This window comes from Anguilla rostrata, chromosome 17 (genome assembly GCF_018555375.3).
Source record: "Anguilla rostrata isolate EN2019 chromosome 17, ASM1855537v3, whole genome shotgun sequence".
NCBI classification, from domain to species: domain Eukaryota; kingdom Metazoa; phylum Chordata; class Actinopteri; order Anguilliformes; family Anguillidae; genus Anguilla; species Anguilla rostrata.
This window is the reverse complement of record NC_057949.1, coordinates 21,342,247-21,360,628: the sequence shown is the minus strand read 5'-3', so window position 1 is coordinate 21,360,628 and position 18,382 is coordinate 21,342,247. Positions and strand designations below refer to the sequence as shown.

The window sequence follows — 18,382 nt, the reverse complement described above, 5'->3', positions numbered from 1 at the left end:
GAACTACGGGTAAGATTACAGAGTTCTGCTTCCTGGTTCACTTCCAAATGGGCCAATCCGTGAAGCACGCTACATGGGGTCGTGCTACTGAAGCCCCGTGGAAAAAAAAAAATGACTGTTAGTTAACCGGAACCAGCCCCTGGAGGGCATTGGGAATTTTCAAACCATGTAACTGCTCTGCCCTGTCTGTGTTATGCATTAGCTTTGCACGCTGCAGTTTGAAATCCCCATTTAGTGGCTCAAACGGAACTGGCCTTTTCATATTGTTCTGTAAATTCTTATTCTGTTAATGTGAAGCTTGATTTAGTCATATGCTTTTTCAATGAGCAATTCCAGTTATGTGAGTCTCAGGTGTAGTACTCCTCAGCAACACATTCTGTGCCATACAGTTTCCCCTGCGTATTAATTTATGGCTTGATCACACCCCCGCCATGACCTAGGCTCACCCAACCTCCTCCCTCTTGTACCCCACCCCCATCAATCAAACTAAACTTCTTATTGGAAAGCACTATTTCAAAAGGGCCAATCATTCAAAATTCATTGTCATCCATAAGCACCCTATAGAATATTGTACAAAACCAATTGCCTTCCCACAATGCAATTCCCATACCTCCCTTAGTATGCTTTGGTAAAAGCATTGCAATCATTTTTAAAATTATTTTCAAAAGCTTATTTAATAAATGAAAGCAGTGGTACAAACTATATTTTCAAGGTCACAAGCACTATATGCTATATGCCTTTTAAAGCGATAGTTCACTCTCTGGGCTTTTTAAAAATATAATTTCCAGCTTTACAATGTTAAGTACCAGAGTATTCTGGGGTTTGTAGTCTATTAAAAGAAAATATGCCAACTCTAAAACAGCATGTATAATGATGTTATGTTTCCAGTACAGGTTCATTTTATATTGTGCTGGCAGCACTTGCATTCTAAGTTCTTAAGCAGTGGAAGCTCTTCACTCATGTACTCATGTTGTAATGTTGATATAAGAAGGTGTGCCGCAGTTTCGTTGAACACAGGTGTCAGGTTGCATGCCGCACACAATAGTTCCAACTGAAAATAAGATTAAACACTATTTTTTTTTGAAGAGGAATCGGATAATATACACACATACAACCTTTGGAGGCATAACATGACTGTACAAGTCGCTTTGGAGTTACCTGAAGTGTCTTTTCTTGCTTTAGACCACAAACCGCCTCATGCCTCAGTCATTGTAAAGCCAGCAGGTTGTCAGGAACTTCTATAAATATATAGAATATCACTCGTATTGCACATAAACTGTTTTGGTGTTTTAATGAAAACATTAAAACACCAAAACTGAAAATAATGAGTTAGGGTTTTTTTTTTTTTTAAAAGAAAGAAATTGAACTGTCCCTTTCTATGTGCAGTGACTGCAGAGCAACCTGTCCCAGGTTCCAAGTGATCCTTAAGCATACAACAGTATCCTGTCGACCCTTTAGAGCCATACTGATTCAGTTGAGTTGGCTAGTACCGTATGTAACGTTTAGGATTGTTATAAACTGTATACTTACTTAAAGTTTGTTTAACCAAATTGGGTAATAAACACTTTTTTTTTTGGTGCTGCCAAGTGATTCATCCTGCAAAGGCAGGGGTGTTAAATTCCAGTCCTTGAGGGCCACCTCCTCCAACACAATAACCACAGAGCTCAGCTAGTGGATTGCACAATGAGAATTATCAGTGGCCGGAGGAATACGTTCAGGAGAAGAACGTGTGCTTTTCCAAGGACAGAGGACGTTGCGCAACAAGTTAGGCTCCTGCCCATGATCGACCATAAATTTGGTGATGAAAGTAGGCTTAAAAAAAAACTATTTTGGAGAATCGATACTTTTTTTCATGACACATGTCCTCCAAGTGTTTCCTAAGTGTCCCAGAAAAGAGAGAATTCTTTTAAATTGAGTGTGTTGTTTGACAAACAAGTTTGAGATCAGTTGGGCCTGGTGATGCTTCAGACCAACGCGCAAAAAGAAATGAGGACTTCATATGCGCCAAGTGTTTACAAAACCTTTCCTGCCAAACGCTGCTAGATGCACTTCAAATAGTCTTGCGTCTTAGGCTTCAGATGTGGTGACAAATCTGCCAAGTTGGCAACACTGTATTTGACTTCCCACAGATTAAGCTGGTTTTAGGACCCCTGTTATATAACAGTTTGCTCTTATCCCATAACTTCCTATATAACATCTATTAAAGAGCTGGCTTTCTCAATAGTTGCAGAAGCAGATAATAATGCAAGCTGAACAGAAATTACACACAAAACTTCAATTATTATTGACCTTTTTTTAATTGAAGCAAATGCTTTATGTTTAGAGTTATCTTTGGCCAATGCTGCGAATCTTTCTATCAGTGTTTCTAGTCCTTTGTATATGTACGTTAAGTACATAACAGAACACCGTTGTGTTTAGGCAGGTGATTAATTTGTTTAGTATCCACAATTATTATTGTATCAAGACATAAACTTCACATCAAACATAAAATATCGGGACCCTTTCTATGTTTATTTTAATGCATCTCGTACATTTGGTCAATTTCCGTGGGGAATCGAGATCAACTGCCTCTTCACAAATGTGTGAAATAAAGACATGAAATATCACCTCAATCGGCCACATGGGGGCACTATAATCAAAGTTCACAATAATACCCCATTTAGAGGTCATAATTCTCACACCCTTTGTCCAATTCTCACCAAATTTGGTGTGAGTATGCCCTGGAACCACATGTACACGCATGCCAAAGATAATGAATGTCTGCCATTTTAGACTTTTTTCTGATTTACTTAATATGTGAAAGTGTTTTTTTTAGCTAAGGCTTTTTTGTTTCTTGAATGATCTGCACAAAACGTGGTACTTATCATTAGTATACCAACTATATCGGACAATAACTTTGAAAGCTGTGAGCCAATGAATTTTAGATTTGGTGTGGCCTTTCACATAAATGGCCATAACTCACTGACCACTGATCCAACTGCTCCAAGACTTCACACAGATGTTGGTGAGAGGCCACTGAGCATGCCTGGCAAAGTATTTTCATATTTGACCAGAGGGGGCACCATAAATCTTACAAAGTATGATTTTACTTACATACTTACATACTTCTCTATTATGGATGATAGTTTCATGAAATTCAGTACGTGCAGTCCAGGACCCTATATGAGCCTAAATTTTATGTGTGGTTGACATTTATGAAAGTGGAAATGGCTTATCCCATAATAACCTATTTCCCATAAACATTCATAGTTTTTGATTGCTTAACAGCATCTGTGGTTGGTAGCCCCTTCAACCAAGCGCCACCGCACCAAATATTGCCTTAATCGGCCAAATGGTGGTGCTATAATCAAAAGTTACACAGTTGCCCCTTTAGCATATGACTGTATCTCCAATACCCATAGTCCAATTCACAACAAATTTGGTCAGCATATTTGTTGTAAGGAATTGTACATGGATGCCAAAGATAATGAAAGTCCACCATAATTAACTTTTCACTAATTAGCACAATATGCTAAGCTTTTTCCATGATGGCCTTTTTGTTTCTAGACCAATTTGCACAAAACATGGTACTAAGCATTAGGGTACCTAACCATACTTGGTAACTGTAAGCCAACTACATCGGACAATAACTACGGGAGCTGTGAGCCAACGAATTTCAGATTGGGTGTCGTCTATCCCATTAATGGTTGTAACTCACCATTCATCCAATTCTCACAAAACATGCACTGATTTACTACTAGGTTATTGTTCTCAATAAACCCCACGGTAACCAATTTCCCATAGACACCCATTGTTTTACAGGAAACATGCTTGTCATTTCTGCAGAATGTGAATCCTCGCTTAACCACATGCTATATTGCTTTAATATTCATACATTTCTTATGTGCTTGAGTTCCTTTGGGCCTTTACTAGCTTGAACCCCTCGATTGGTGCTTGTGGTTGTATTTATGTAACTTATTAAGGAAATTACTCATTTGTTTTAATTGGTCAATGAAAGATGGTGCTACTGGTAGCCTATTCTTCATTTCCATATTCTGTGCTTCTGTTCATTTCTAGATTCTGTGGATGCTTGTAATGTAGGTAGGCCACTAGGTATAGCTAACTTACTAACTTTTTGCAGCAATCGGCAGGTCTCCATACACCCCCCCACCCAAACGGGGAGACTGCCCGAAGGGTACAACCCCCCCCCCCTTCCCTCCCTCCCGGCTGCGCACCCTGGAGTGTCTTCAGACCACCCACTGAGTTGACAGGCTACCACCCCCGAAGCGAAGCAGTGTGCATTCTTTGCCTCACATCACGTCAAACCAGACTTTTTTCTTTTTTTTTCATCAAATGGATTCTGGAGGAGTGGGTTAAACGATAACAGATCATTGTAGCCACAAATCATTGTAGCTTAACTATCTCTACGTGCTTTAACATACCGCAGCAAAACATAATATCTGGCTTTATGCACGGGTTGTACTCAGAAAAAAAGCCTTAAGGAATAAAATAACTGCAGGCTAGCTAAACAGAACGCACACCGTTTGATCGTGGTTGCATTTGTCACTTTTGATTCCAATTTGGCTATCTTGCGGGCAACTACGGCAATCTAATTCTTTATTTCCATGCGTGCTTTAATCTTTAAATAAAGAATTGAAATACGACGTCTGCCCTGTCTAGCGACCCATGTGGCAGCGTCCTTTTAGCCAATTAAAATCATGCAAAATAAGAATATCTACATGCGGCTTGTAGCATAGCCGCCTATAATACGTTTCCGGGTGTAACCTACTATTACCGCTCCCATTTTGTGACTGTTTGTGTGTGCAACTCCGCTCCAACAGGGCAGGAGCGGGCGATTAGGTAACTCGGTCTCTTTCCCCTCCTACTTTCATACACCCAAAATGGTGTACAAGTTCAGCTGTTTCAATGTCAGCTTCCCCTCCCTGCACCCCCGCCCCCCCGAGTTGTTGCTGTTTTTCAACCCCTGCCAACTCGTCAGCTGATCCCGCCCGTTCACTTCGTAGTGGCGAATGAAGACAAGAGCGCACGCCCTTACACAAGCTTACTCAACGTCTCATTCACATTTCCTCCGCGTCTATGTAGATTGAAAATAAAAGATTATGCTATTTTAAAAATATTTTTTATATAAATAGATCAAATGCCATACACCCCACGCATTATGTTGTAGCCTACGATCGTTCATTGGTCGATGTTCAACACAACTTTTGTAAATTATTTCCTCCCGCGAGCTACTATTTTATGCATCACAAAATTAGTTTTCTTAGCGCTCGTAAATCTCATACTTGCCCCCCTTCCCAAACCTGGTTTAAATAGTCCTTTGTTTACATGCAATCCCTTACTCTGCGGAAGGAGGCATTCGTAGTGCTGTGTGATTCCAACCAGCTGTTTCCCGCCTTGAAAGACATCCGATCAGCTGCAAATACACACGTACATGCAGAAAGAGAGAGAGAGAGGGAGGGAGACGGAGAGCGCCACACGCACATCGAGGGAACCCCATCAGCTGGAAGTAGAGTAACATTACAACTCGGAACACTTGGCTATATACATATGCACAGACGAGCAAAAAATATATCAGGAATTTTCGTTGTTGGGGAAAAACAAAACATTACACTACAGGACGGATCAGACGGATTTGCACGCACAAGAGGGGAGTGAGCAGCAACAACAGAAAATTACAACAATAATAAAGGAAGAAACGAGGATTCAAAACTGGAGAGAAAAGCATGGAGTATTTCATGGTACCAGCACAGAAGGTGCCTTCCTTACAACATTTTAGGAAAACGGAGAAAGAAGTGATCGGGGGTCTTTGTAGGTGTGTATGCGCTGATTTGTGGCACCCTTTAAAGATGAGCCATTTTTGTTAATTACCTGCGTATTGTGCTTTTCTTACCAGCAAAAGCGGTGTTGGTCTGCCAACGTGCTTGATTGGATTTGTATGTTATTGTGTACACCAGTATACCCCTGGAGTGGGACCGATATAACTGTGGTTAAGACTGGGTTAATTGTACTAATTAGATGCTGCACTGTTTGCTACTATTAGGGGACACGATGTATTGCCGTTACCATGTCAATTTCTTTGTGAAATCGATACATTTTGTGTGTAACAAACATAAACCACGTGGTCTGATCCTACACCACGCTGTTGCCCCGTCGCAAGGCTCCAGGGGGAAGCTGTTTGATCATATCTTTTTCCAAAAATACAATCTTGTACCTCGCAGGTTTTTCTTCATTTTTGAATTAATTACAAAAACCAATAGGGGCTTAGACGAGCCTCTTCCACGTGCTGCGTGGTAATGTTGCAACTGCTATTAGTCCGAGCATTGTGGCTTCGGGATTACTGTTTCGCTAAACGGGGTTGAACGGGCTGAAGTTCTTGTGGGCAAATGCGGCCATGCTTGTGGCGTTTGCAGAGTGGTGTGGGCTCGTGCGTCGTCTCGCTTTTCACATCCTGTTTATTTCCACCTAGAATTTGATTTCGCGGTGGGGGAAAATCACATAAACGCTGTGCGTACGATTAGGAAATTCCGCAAATGTGGGTTTTCCTTGGTTTTTATTTCGGCGTGCGCGCCGTGTTGCACTGCGTCCATTATCCCCGCAGCTCTGCCATGCTGCCGCATGGACAGGCGTAGAGGAAGCCGAGTCGCATTGTTCTAATGGCGGAGAGCTCGACTGTGATATTTTTTTTTTTTTTTTTAAGCGCAAATGCAGAATTGTCTAACTGATCTTAAGCTACGGACACTTGTTTTTTCCCCAATCGATTCCGTGCGAGGTTATGGTATTTGGCAACCGAGAGGTAATTATAAAGTGGTCTTTTAATGAAAAGGGGGTGTGTATTGTAAAACAGGCCCGTCAATGCGTCTGCAACCTCTCCTCTGGAAGGAGGCGGAGGGATCGGAGGCCATTCAAGTGCACGCAGTCTGGGAAACGTAGTCCCTCACTTGAATGTAGCGAATGGGATCTTGGGAATTGGAGGATATTAGGGGACCTGGCGATCAAGTCAAAATAACTTGCTATTATAAATAAGCGATCGTTTCGATTGAGTGCTTTTTTAAAATAATATAATTTAAATTCGTTAATTCGACTACCAGAACTATCTGCCTTCATGTGAACGATATGTCCATGTACTACACAACCCCCCCGCAGAAGTGTACGTCTCAGCTGACAAAGAACAAGTGACAAAGGGCAATGGACCGACCTGAAGCAAACGATTCGGATAATTTTGTTATGCAGCCGGATATTGTAAATTGCATGCAAGTAGTGCTTATGCCCTACTTATCTTAAGATATATGTGTAACGCCAAGCACATTATTCAACATCCTAAATATAAGATAACAGTTTATTGAATAAGAATTCATTAGTTACCTTGAGGTATTTTCTTATTGTGTGCAGTTTTTTTTTTTTTTTTGCATCAATGGTTGCATTTATGCATGCTCTTCTGAAAGAATAGTTATACACCGATAGCAGTGGCAAGAAATACAATGTAACAATTTTAGATTTTTAGCCTACGAATAGTTTGGCCAACATTCTTTGTCTCAAAATTATAAAATCTCAGATTTAAGGAACTACCTGGCTTTGTTCTCAAGCTGTTTAGTGTTTAGTGCACCTGAGAAAATGACAGCTTTGCCTCCCATGCGCTCAGAATGGGTGCTTTGTTCTGTCTGATGTCGACACCTGACCTGGATTGGCAGTTTATTCTGAATATGTGGCCTACAGTTTCCCTGTGAAGATTTCTTGAAATCTAATTTAGTTCACCAGAACCCCTGGTGCATGTCTCCCATGAGATCCTCTGTGATTCTGCTGCAGGGAAGGGGGTTCACTGTTCCACTCTGGTAAATATACGGCTAAAAGCACAGCACGTGTAAAGAACTCTGCTTCTGCTAAGAATTGAACCGAAACGACGAAACCAATCCACATCGTCAGATCAAACAACCACCCATTTTCAATTTCCCGCTTGAATTCCACTGATCTTCCCATTCCGAATTACTGGACAAAACGCTGACATCTCACAGGTAGCGTTGTGGGTTATGTTTTGTCTTGAGTGTTTCTGAGAGAGAGAGAGAGAGAGAGAGAGAGGGACAACTTGCCAGAGAAAAGTCGGTTGTGAAACGCTGTGGTATTTGCCGAGGGTGACAGGCGGCCCGTTCTGGCTGTGGAACTCGCAGTTCTGGGCGCTATAAAACGTCCTTTGGTTGTGGAACTGGATCCCGGTCAGTGCTGATTGGATGGATCCCGGTCGGTGCTGATTGGATGGATCCCGGTCGGTGCTGATTGGATGGATCCCGGTCGGTGCTGATTGGAGGGATCCCGGTCGGTGCTGATTGGAGGGATCCCGGTCGGTGCTGATTGGATGGATCCCGGTCGGTGCTGATTGGAGGATCGGTCGTGCTGATTGATGATCGTCGGTGCTGATTGGAGGATCCGGTCGGTGCTGATTGGATGGATCCGTCGGTGCTGATTGAGGTCCGGTCGTGCTGATTGGATGGATCCCGGTCGGTGCTGATTGGAGGTCCCGGCGGTGCGATTTGATGGCCGTCCGCCACGAGCAGCCGCTCCGTTCGATCACTGCGCTCGTGGTCCAGATGCGCAGACGCCATTGCAGTCTGCGCAGCTCGGCCGGGCGACTGCAGGGGGGAGGAAGCGGCGGCGAGGGGCTCCCACGTGTTTCCTGGGACGTTCCCGCTAGCCACTGTTCCGAATCGACAGAGGTCGTTGCCGGGATGGGACAGGCTTTTTACAAATTATCGATATCTCAAATTTCAGTTGTGAGGGGGTTGGGCCAAAGCAGCGAAAGAAGCCATGTGCACAAACTTAATAAATTGTTAGTGTGGGCCCCCAGTTTCACCCCAGTAAACAAGGTGGTTCTAGTCTTTACTCTTTACATCAGCAAGTTGCCCTTCACCTGTGTTTTCGTGCTGGTGCCAACATGGCTGTTTTTCCCCAGCTGTGTTTATTTCATTGCTCTGCGGCTGTAAGGCACAGATCCCTGGGATTGAAAGCTCCGACCTGTGGAATGCTGTCAGTTTCTCTTCCTCCGCCCCCCTCCCCCCATCTCTGTTCCTCTCTCTCTCTCTTTCTCTTTCTCTCCTTGTTGGTGTGGAATGTCCAATTAGTCATGTTTATTCCAATAGGGAAGTGCTGCTACCTTTTTGGACTGTACGGTTGTGCCACCCCCCACCCACTCGCGTCGAAGGGAATTTAGATTTTTCAGAAGAAAGTAACCTTCCTGCGTAGAGTGTAACTGCAGGGCTCCAGTCGGGAGAAGACGTGACTCACACAGCATCAGTTCGCCATTTGTCCTGGGGGTGATTATCCTTAATGATCCTGCTTCCTGCCTTCTGCAGGTGGGGAGGGGTGAAGGGGGGGGTTGCTTGCTGTGGCCCCTGTATGTAGGCTGCGAGGAAGCAACCACCCCCCCCCCAAGTCCCCCTCCCCCTTTTTTGTGTGGAGGTCTGGAGCATTGTTCCCCATGTTTGCTCTGAAAACAGCTGAGCATTCACTGATAAGAAGCTAGCTGTTTGGGGCTAACGGCTAATGCCATGGTGCTGATCTCCCATGAGAGGTGTGCATCCAATTAATATACAAGCTTCGTACTGTCTTACCATATATTCCACTGTCATCACCACCACTGTCCCCAGACTCTCCCCATTATAGACTCGTGTACGTGCGCGCGCACACACACTCTCTCACACACACACACACACTCACACACACACACACACACACACACACACACACACACACACACACACACACACAGATAGATAGATGTAATTTCGGGTCTATGTAATGTATCCCTTTTAAAAACATTTCTCCAAAAAAAAATGCCAGTGAGCACGGCGCTGGGTTTCTCTCTGTCATCGTTTGAAAGCGGGTTCGGCGAACGCGCAGAGGAAAGTCCTCGCTTTCGTGACGCAGAGCGTTCCGTGACTCTGAGCGGGGGACTGGAACTCCGGGACGCTGGATCGGAACTCCAGGGCGTTCTGCGGCGTGATGTAATCGTGCTGCAGACCGCGATTGGGGGATTTACCGTGAAACCAGGGGCACTGTACGCCGCTCCTGTTTCGGCAGAGAACTTTCCACTTGTTACTCACCGCTCTGAGAAAAAGAAAAAAAAAACACATGAGTGAAAGTGCTTGTTTTGCCTCACAAAGCCCCGTCTGCTGGTGTTTGGGCAGTCTCAGGGGAAACGCGTGTCTGCTTCCGCTTTCATTTTGTGTGTGCAGCCTGGTGTTCTCAGAAGAGCGTTTTTTTTTTTTTTTTTGCACACGTTCTCGGTTTGTGTTGGGCAGTGGCACTGGAGGCGTGGCCTGTCTACGCAGCATTCCGCACTGATCAGCATCTCTGCATGTGATTAAAGTGGAATTCACTCTTAGTTAAAACAGGAAGTCGGCGTCTTGACTTCCTGCGTCTGACTTCCTGTTTTTGGCTGTAGTTGATTTTAACCCGGACTCCTTTGTGTGTCCCCCCCCCCCCCCCCCCCCGGTAGTCTGGCTAACATCCCGCTGACCCCGGAGACCGCGCGCGACCAGGAGCGGCGTATCCGCCGCGAGATCGCCAACAGCAACGAGCGGCGGCGCATGCAGAGCATCAACGCCGGCTTCCAGTCCCTCAAGACCCTCATCCCGCACAGCGACGGGGAGAAGCTCAGCAAGGTGGGGCCCTCACACCGTACTGCGTGCGTGCGTGCGTTTGTGTGTCTGTGTGTGTGCGTGCGTGTTTGTGTTTCGTATGTATGCCGACCCACCAAGCTGTAATACATGCATACCCGCCATCCAAATACAGACAGGTGACAAATTAAAGGAAAAAACCTGAATAAATGAGTGGAGCTTCAGTCACAAAGACTGCTCGGCTGGCCAGCGTTTCAGTACGAACAGTGACTAAAGTGGCATCTGCATTTAGATCTATGGGACAGACATCAGCGAATAGGGTCGGACATTGTGGAGGAAAGCTCACATTCGATGACCGTGATGCTCGTGCACTAGTGTGACGTAAGGAATTGCAGTACGAAAGGGCAGCTCTTGCTCAGGTGACTGGGAATGTCAATGCAGGGTGTGATCAGACTGTAAGCAAGAGCAGTCTTTCGACAACTACAGGGAGGATATTGTAGTAGGGTTGCAGTGCATAAACCCCTCATTACAAAGATTTGAGGACCCAATTGAAGTCAAAACAACAAATGATGGAATATCTTTTGGAAGAATGGCGTTCCATCCCTCCAGTAGAGTTCCAGAGACTTTTAGAATCTATGCCATGGCACACCTTACTAAGACACTCTATGTTGGCTTTTCCTTTCATTTATCATTCATCTATATACATTTATTTAAATATATAAATTGAATGCCCCCCTCCCCCCCCACAGGCGGCCATTTTGCAGCAGACGGCAGAGTACATCTTCTCCCTGGAGCAGGAGAAGACCCGGCTACTGCAGCAGAACACACAACTCAAGCGCTTCATCCAGGTAAGACGTGTGACACGCCGTGCCCCCAACCCGCCCTGTGGTGGCCCCCTGGAGGGTATATCAGGGTTTCTGTGGTCCTTGGAATATCCTTGAAAGTATCCAGGTTTGCATAAATGAAATCACACGCTTCCATCTTGACATAAAGGGGTGTACTTTGCTTTGTTGGCGGAAAGATTTCTGGCGATCATCTTCTGGTCCATGCTCTGCATGATAAGATATTCCTTTAGAACAGGGATCTGAAGCAACCTGGGAGGGCTGCAGTGTTCGATGGTTTTTGGTGTGCTCCTGCACTGAAGTGCTTAACTTGCCGTTGATTGGCCAAAGAGTCCGCACGTCTACATACCGCGGTCCACGATTGGCTGCTGACTGGAAGGAAAACGCAGAAACCTGCTGACTCTGCAGCCTGTAGAACCTGACCTTGGGCCCGGCTCCACATCAGGCTCTGAATGGCTGGGGTTTGGATTGGGCCTGAGACCTGGTCCTGAGAGGGATTATACTGCACTTCTGTAGTCTCCCTCCCTAGGTCAGTTTCACTCTCTCTCTATCGCTCACTCTCTTGCTCCCCCCTCCCTGTCTTTCTCTCCGGCAGGAGTTCAGCGGCTCCTCGCCGAAGAGGAGGCGCACGGAGGAGAAGGACGAGGGGATCGGGTCCCCGGACATCCTGGAGGAGGAGAAGGTGGAGGACATTCGTCGAGAGATGATCGAGCTCCGGCAGCAGCTGGATAAGGAGCGCTCGGTCCGCATGCTGCTGGAGGACCAGGTGAGGGGGGGGGGGGAGAGGTGGGGGGGGGGGGTTCAGTGTATGTGGTGCAGGAGTACCAGGGCAAGGTGGGTCATGGGGGGTCGGAGAGGGGAGGAGTGGGGTGGGGGTTCAGTGTATGTGGTGCAAGAGTAGCAGGGCAAGGCGTAGGTCATGGGGTGGATCCGACAATGGGAGAGGAGAGGTACAGGGTGGTGGGGGGGGGGAGTGTGGTCGGTGTAGTGGTGCAGGAGTACCAGGGCATGGCAGGTCATGGGGGGTATAGGAGAGGGGGAGGAGAGACATGGGGGGGTGTTCAGTGTATGTGGTGCTGGACCACCAGGTGAGGATGAGGGAGGGGTCATGGCTAAGGGAGGGGGCTGCACTGGGGTTTGATGATCCAGAACAAATGGGAAAGAGGGGAGAGGTGACAAACGGGTCAGTGGGTGGTGAGGGGGAGGTGTGGTTGGGGCCAAACGACTGTTTTAGCAGTGCTGCTCAGATTCAGATCTCTGAGGGGAGAACATCGAGGCATTTGGAGAGGAGTAAGCCGTCCTGTTTTTAGGACGGTCGCGTTTCATGTTTCCCCTGCGATCTCCTCATCCAGCCCAGGGGCTAAGCCCGGAGCTGAGAGCTCTCGTTTCTCCACACCTGCCATCTTGACGTGGTATTTCAGGTGATTTCTGAGAGACTGAGCGCAGGATGGGCTCTTTGCCGCGGCTCAGTGCATAACCCAAGCAGGTGTGCGGTGTGGGTTAGCCCGGGGCTAGGACGGGTCTGCAGAATGTAAGCAGGTGTGTGTGGATCTGTTCAGGTGTGCCGCACATTTTACTGTGATACAGCCAGCCTGCTAATGACCCCACAATCGGAAAAGAATCGTATTAAACAAAAAGAAAGGAAGAAGAAAGAAATGAATATCCAGCAAAGTGTGGTCAGAGAGAAATGCTCGTCCAGGCTCTTGTTGATGTTCTCCCCTGCTGCTCTCTCTGGAGAAGGCACAGCAGGTCCTTCTCAGTGCGCTGAGCTGCCTCCAAATCAAGGCTTCCCCAGTGAAACTGGCTGAATTTATTTTTATTACGTTTCATACTTCTGTGAATCTGAATTTCCTTTTTTGGTGCGTGCGTGCGTGCATGCGTGTGTGTGTGTGTGTACTGGGTGTGTGTCTATTGCAACATTGAACACTTAAATCCAGGTGAGGTACTGCAGTTAAATCAAAAACCTTTTCTATGTCCAGCTTTAATGAATGGTTAGCATGTATAATATGAAACGTAATCACTTTGTGTGTGTGTGTGTGTGTGTGTTCATGTGCGTGTGCAGATCCGGTCTCTGGACGCTCACCTGTACCCTGAGAAGCTGAAGGTGATTGCGCAGCAGGTGCAGGAGCAGCATGCGCAGACGCAGTCTCTGCTCCGACTGCAGCAGCAGCACGAACAGCTGGAGAGGGAGTCCTCCCGCAGCCCAAAGGTAACGCGCGCACACACACACACACACACACACACACATCACGCACCACACACACACACACACGCACGCACCATACACACACGCACACGCAAATAAAAGCAACAGGCTCTCATTGCAAGCCTGGCTCATGTCCACCAGTGTGGGATCCCGACCACAGCAGCTGAACAGTCACATTTACAAGCACTGCACTGCACTGAACTGTCAGAGCAGTGTCGCATCTGTCCACTAGAGGGCAGTTTCTGGCACAATGACAATGGTGTCACTAAAGTTTAAGGACTCATTTCCCCCTGCCTCCTTACCTTTGGCAAGCTACTTTTATCACAGCCTTGTAACAGTTGTCTTTTCTTCCAGGAAGTCTTATTGTCTTATTTAAAGAAAAGGTATTTCTTTATTGTGCTGTCCTCCTTGCCAGATCTCCCCTGTAAAATAGATTCTGTTTCTCAATGGGATTTTCTTGGGGGGGGGAAAAAAAACTTAAGTATGACGGCTCCTCCTTGCTCCCCCGCCAGGTGCTAGCCCCTGCCACTCCCCCAGCCCCCACCCACCACGCTACGGTCATCGTTCCCGCACCAGCCTTGCCGCCGCAGCCCCATCACGTCACCGTGGTAACCATGGGCCCGACCTCCGTCATCAACACAGTGTCCACGTCACGCCAGAACCTGGACACCATTGTGCAGGTGTGTGTGTGTGTGTGTGTGTGTGTGTGTCTGGAAAACTGTCAGGCAGCCCAACTTTGCAGAACGGGGGGCCTAGTGTGTTTTTTGATAATAAAAATGTAAAATAATTTTTGTATGTTATTATACATAATTATGCAAAGATTAAAAGCAATGAGATGCTTTCATTCTAAACTAAAACTATGTCACAGACTCTCAGCCACGCCCACAGAATCCTGGGCGTGTCATTGGTTAGTTTTAGGAACCCGCTGCGTTGTTGGCGTCCCCTTGCGCACCAGGTGGCGCTGCTGCGTTTTGACCGCGCTCTCTGTCTCTCTGTCGCCCTCCCCCATTGGCCCAGGCCATCCAGCACATCGAGGGCACGCAGGAGAAAGTGGGCGGGGCCGAGGACGAGCAGCGGCGGGCGGTGATCGTCACGCCGAGCCGGCTGCCGCAGGAGTCCGCCGACTCGGACACCGGCTCTGAGGACCCAGAGGACTGTACACTGCCCTGATCCCCGCCCGCCAGGGAGCGGGAGGGAGGGAGGGAGGGAGGGAGGGAGGGAGGGAGGGAGGGACTCCCATGCACATAAACATACACACGTACACATACACACACATACAGACATGCACACACACATACACATACACACACATACAGACAAACACGCATACACGTACACATACACACATATACAGACAAACACGCATGCACATACACATACACACACGCATGCGCATACTCACATATACACACACATACAGACATGCACACACACGCACACATACACATACGCACACACACACAAACACGCATGCACATACACATATACACACATGTACACACGCATGCACATACACACACACACACACATACAGACATGCACACACACGTACACATACACACACATACAGACATGCACACACACGTACACATACACACACATACAGACAAACACGCATACACTTATACATACCAGACCTGGGTCAAATACGTATTTGTTTTGGATTCAAATACTTTTTTATGCTTTACTGATCTTCTCTTGTATTGGAACCAATGAATTACTCTCAAAAAAGTGCAAACCCCGCCTTCTGGTCATATCTGCAGGCTCAATTACACCAGGCAAGATCAGTAGAGCACAGAAAAGTATTTGAATCCAGAACAAATGCGTATTTTACCTAGGTCTGATACATACACACACACGCATACACACATGCGCACACACACACACACTAATATACATACACGTGTACACACACACACACACACACACATGAATAAGCTGAAAAAACTGACATCCGGATTGCGGACCAGACACACTCACACCCATTTGCGCACACACACACACGCTCTCTCTGTCCTTGCTCTCTTGCTCTCTGTCTCTCATTCTTTTTTCTCTCATTTCCCTCTCTTGGGGAAATGAGCATAACAGTCACCTACATCCAGAAGACGTGCATGCGGAGGTGTAATGCCCCCCGAGCCCCGCCCCTCCCACCCCCCCGCTGAGGAGATCTGCTGGTGTCAGACCCCCGGCGTGGGCTCCACCACACTCACATGTGCAGGGGGGGGGCACCCCAAAACCCCAAATCCACCTGCCGCACCGCTTGCCACCCACCCCCCCCCCCCCAAAATTCAAAATTCTCCTTTTTTTATATGATATAGTTACGCGTATATTTCTGTCTTTCACTCTTTATCTGTATTTGGTTCGTTTGTTTGTTATCATGTCCAAAAAGGCTTCGTTTAGCTTGACACTGTGAGCGTTTGAAACGTAACAAAAAACAAAAAATGGTTTCCACCCTCCTGGCTTCTGACTTAGAGGAAATGCGTCTGGTTGGAGGAGAGCGTCGGCGTGGGCGTGGTTCCGGGGGGCGCTGGATTTAAAAATGGGAAGGGGGGGAGGAGAGGAGGGGGCATATTATCACAGAGCGGAGGGGAGGGGGGTGGGGGAGAGTGCGCGTACTGTTTCTCTCTCTCTCTGGGTGTGGAGACCCCCGGCGGAGCTAGCCCCCCTGTTTACACGCTTCTGAACCTGCAGTGCCCCCAGAGCCGCCCGGCCGGCCGACCTCTCCGAGCGCCCACACCGCCATCGCGCCGCGCAGCGCGGGCCGTCCGGAGATCGCCCCGGACGCCGCCGCTCCTGCGCGACCCGCTCCTTTTCTGTTACCTTGTTGTTGTTTTATTTTTTTTAAATTGTGCGAATCGTTATCGCGTCTCTGCATCGTGTTGAATAAGCTAACCTCTTCCCGCCTCTTTACTTTCCCTGCGCTTACTTTCTTTTGTACGTTTTTTTTTCTTGTCCTAAACAGTTTCTCCGTTTTTATCTGTGCGTGCGTGCGTGCGTGCGTGCGAGCGAGCGAGCGTGCGTGCGTGTTTTACGGTCGGCGTAACTGGAATCGGCCTCTCTATGCATTTTACGCCGTGCGGGGATTTGCTGCGGCGTTGCGTGAGCTGCTTTGTTCTTAAAGGTTTATAGTGAGTGAGTTTGCGTGAGTAACGCTGCTGGGATTGGCCCCTGGCCCTGCTGGGTGTGGCCCCTGGCCCTCATGGGATTGGCCCCTGGCCCTGCTGGGCGTGGCCCCTGGCCCTGCTGGGTGTGGCCCCTGGCCCTGCTGGGTGTGGCCCCTGGCCCTGCTGGGAGTGGCCCCTGGCCCTGCTGGGTGTGGCCCCAGGCCCTGCTGGGTGTGGCCCCTGGCCCTGCTGGGAGTGGCCCCTGGCCCTGCTGGGAGTGGCCCCTGACCCTGCTGGGTGTGGCCCCTGGCCCTGTGCTTCGAGCCGCTTCGAAACGAGCGGTTTTAGGGGGGCGGAGTTTAGCACCGTGGGATCAGACTGATATGCGCTTCACGCAGTGCTCTTGCCTGGGGGGTGTGGCCTATTGATGGACTGCAGAGAGCCCTCCCCTCAACGCAGGGGACTGCAGACAGTACTTAACACAGACTGGGTGGGGGGTGTACTGAAATACACAGGGTCCTCTCCTATCGGGGGGGGTACAGAGCACTTGGGCGGGGGGGGGGGGGGCACATGCCCACATACTGTTCTGTACTTTTTAAATTGGCCTCTTTCCCTCCCAAATGTGGCTCAATATGACTATATTTCCATCAGTTTTTACTTCTTGTTCTGATTAGGTTCATGGGGGGGGGGGAAGCCAGGACAGGTGAACAGACTGATGGAGGGGAGGGGATATGAAACATTCCACATTAATATTTTTTGCTTCTTTTTTGATGTCAATTTTAAGCTAAGCTCCTGGTGACACAGAATTTTTTGTGGCCATCATCAGTACAATGTGTCCGTTTTAGAAGGAATGTCTGAACGCTCTGATCATTTGGCAACACCCCCCCCCCACCCCACCCGAAAAGGCATGCCTGTCAGACAGGTGACTTCCCGTGTGTGTGGGGTCAGCAGGGGTCACGGCGAGGTCGAGCGGGAGGGGTCTGCTGCACCGGCTCACGTTCAGGGCATTTGCAGATGCAGCTGCTTCAAACCGACAGGAAAAGAGCAACAGCGCGCTGGAATATGTTTTTATTTGTTGGTGGGGTGTCGTGGTTTTAGATGCTTAGGATCTCCTGTACCTTTTTTTAAAAAAAAAAAAATGTTTTTATCCATGTTTAAAAAAAAAAAAAAAAAGCATTTCCTCTAATGAAGCCATGGGGTTGTTCTCTTGTTATAAAAAAAGTTTTTATTTTTTAATGTTTGCCTTTTTTTCTACAATTCAGATATCCTTGTAAGAAACATAAAAAAACATATCAGTGTTTTTTTTTTCTTCTTTTTTTGGTATGTGAAGGGTTGGATGGTGGTGGGGTGGGGTGGGGGGGGTGATGAAGCTGAAGCACTTACTGTAATTTTAGTGGAGAAGCAGATCCTTTTTTTTTCTTATCAAGAGAAAGGACCCTTCCACAACGAAGCTCTTTTCTGCTGCGACTTAAAACCGAACAGCTGTGTCAGACTCCTCTGCCCTGACCTCCCCCTCTCTCTGTCTCTCTCTCTCTCTGCCCCGTGTCTGTCACCTTCCTTTTTTTATTTTGTTTGTTTTTAATTTCTGTCGGACAGAGTGTCTGCCCTCATGATCATTGAAGC

General features: G+C 47.5%; 1 protein-coding gene across 2 annotated transcripts; it reads left to right on the top strand.

The window, feature by feature from the left end:
- The first annotated feature begins 5,337 nt into the window (after positions 1-5,337).
- Positions 5,338-14,863, top strand: tfap4 (transcription factor AP-4 (activating enhancer binding protein 4)). 2 transcript variants are annotated; one of them, XM_064314876.1, is made up of 7 exons: positions 5,338-5,812; positions 10,487-10,652; positions 11,357-11,455; positions 12,045-12,215; positions 13,512-13,658; positions 14,168-14,335; positions 14,673-14,862. In XM_064314876.1, exons 1-7 carry the CDS (start codon positions 5,724-5,726, stop codon positions 14,823-14,825), a joined length of 993 nt encoding a protein of 330 aa, XP_064170946.1. In that variant the 5' UTR covers positions 5,338-5,723; the 3' UTR covers positions 14,826-14,862. The 2 variants fall into 2 exon arrangements, with proteins under 2 accessions (XP_064170946.1, XP_064170948.1); XM_064314878.1 differs by lacking the exon at positions 5,338-5,812 and adding an exon at positions 5,836-6,793 and having other exon boundaries at positions 14,673-14,863.
- Positions 14,864-18,382: the final 3,519 nt, after the last annotated feature.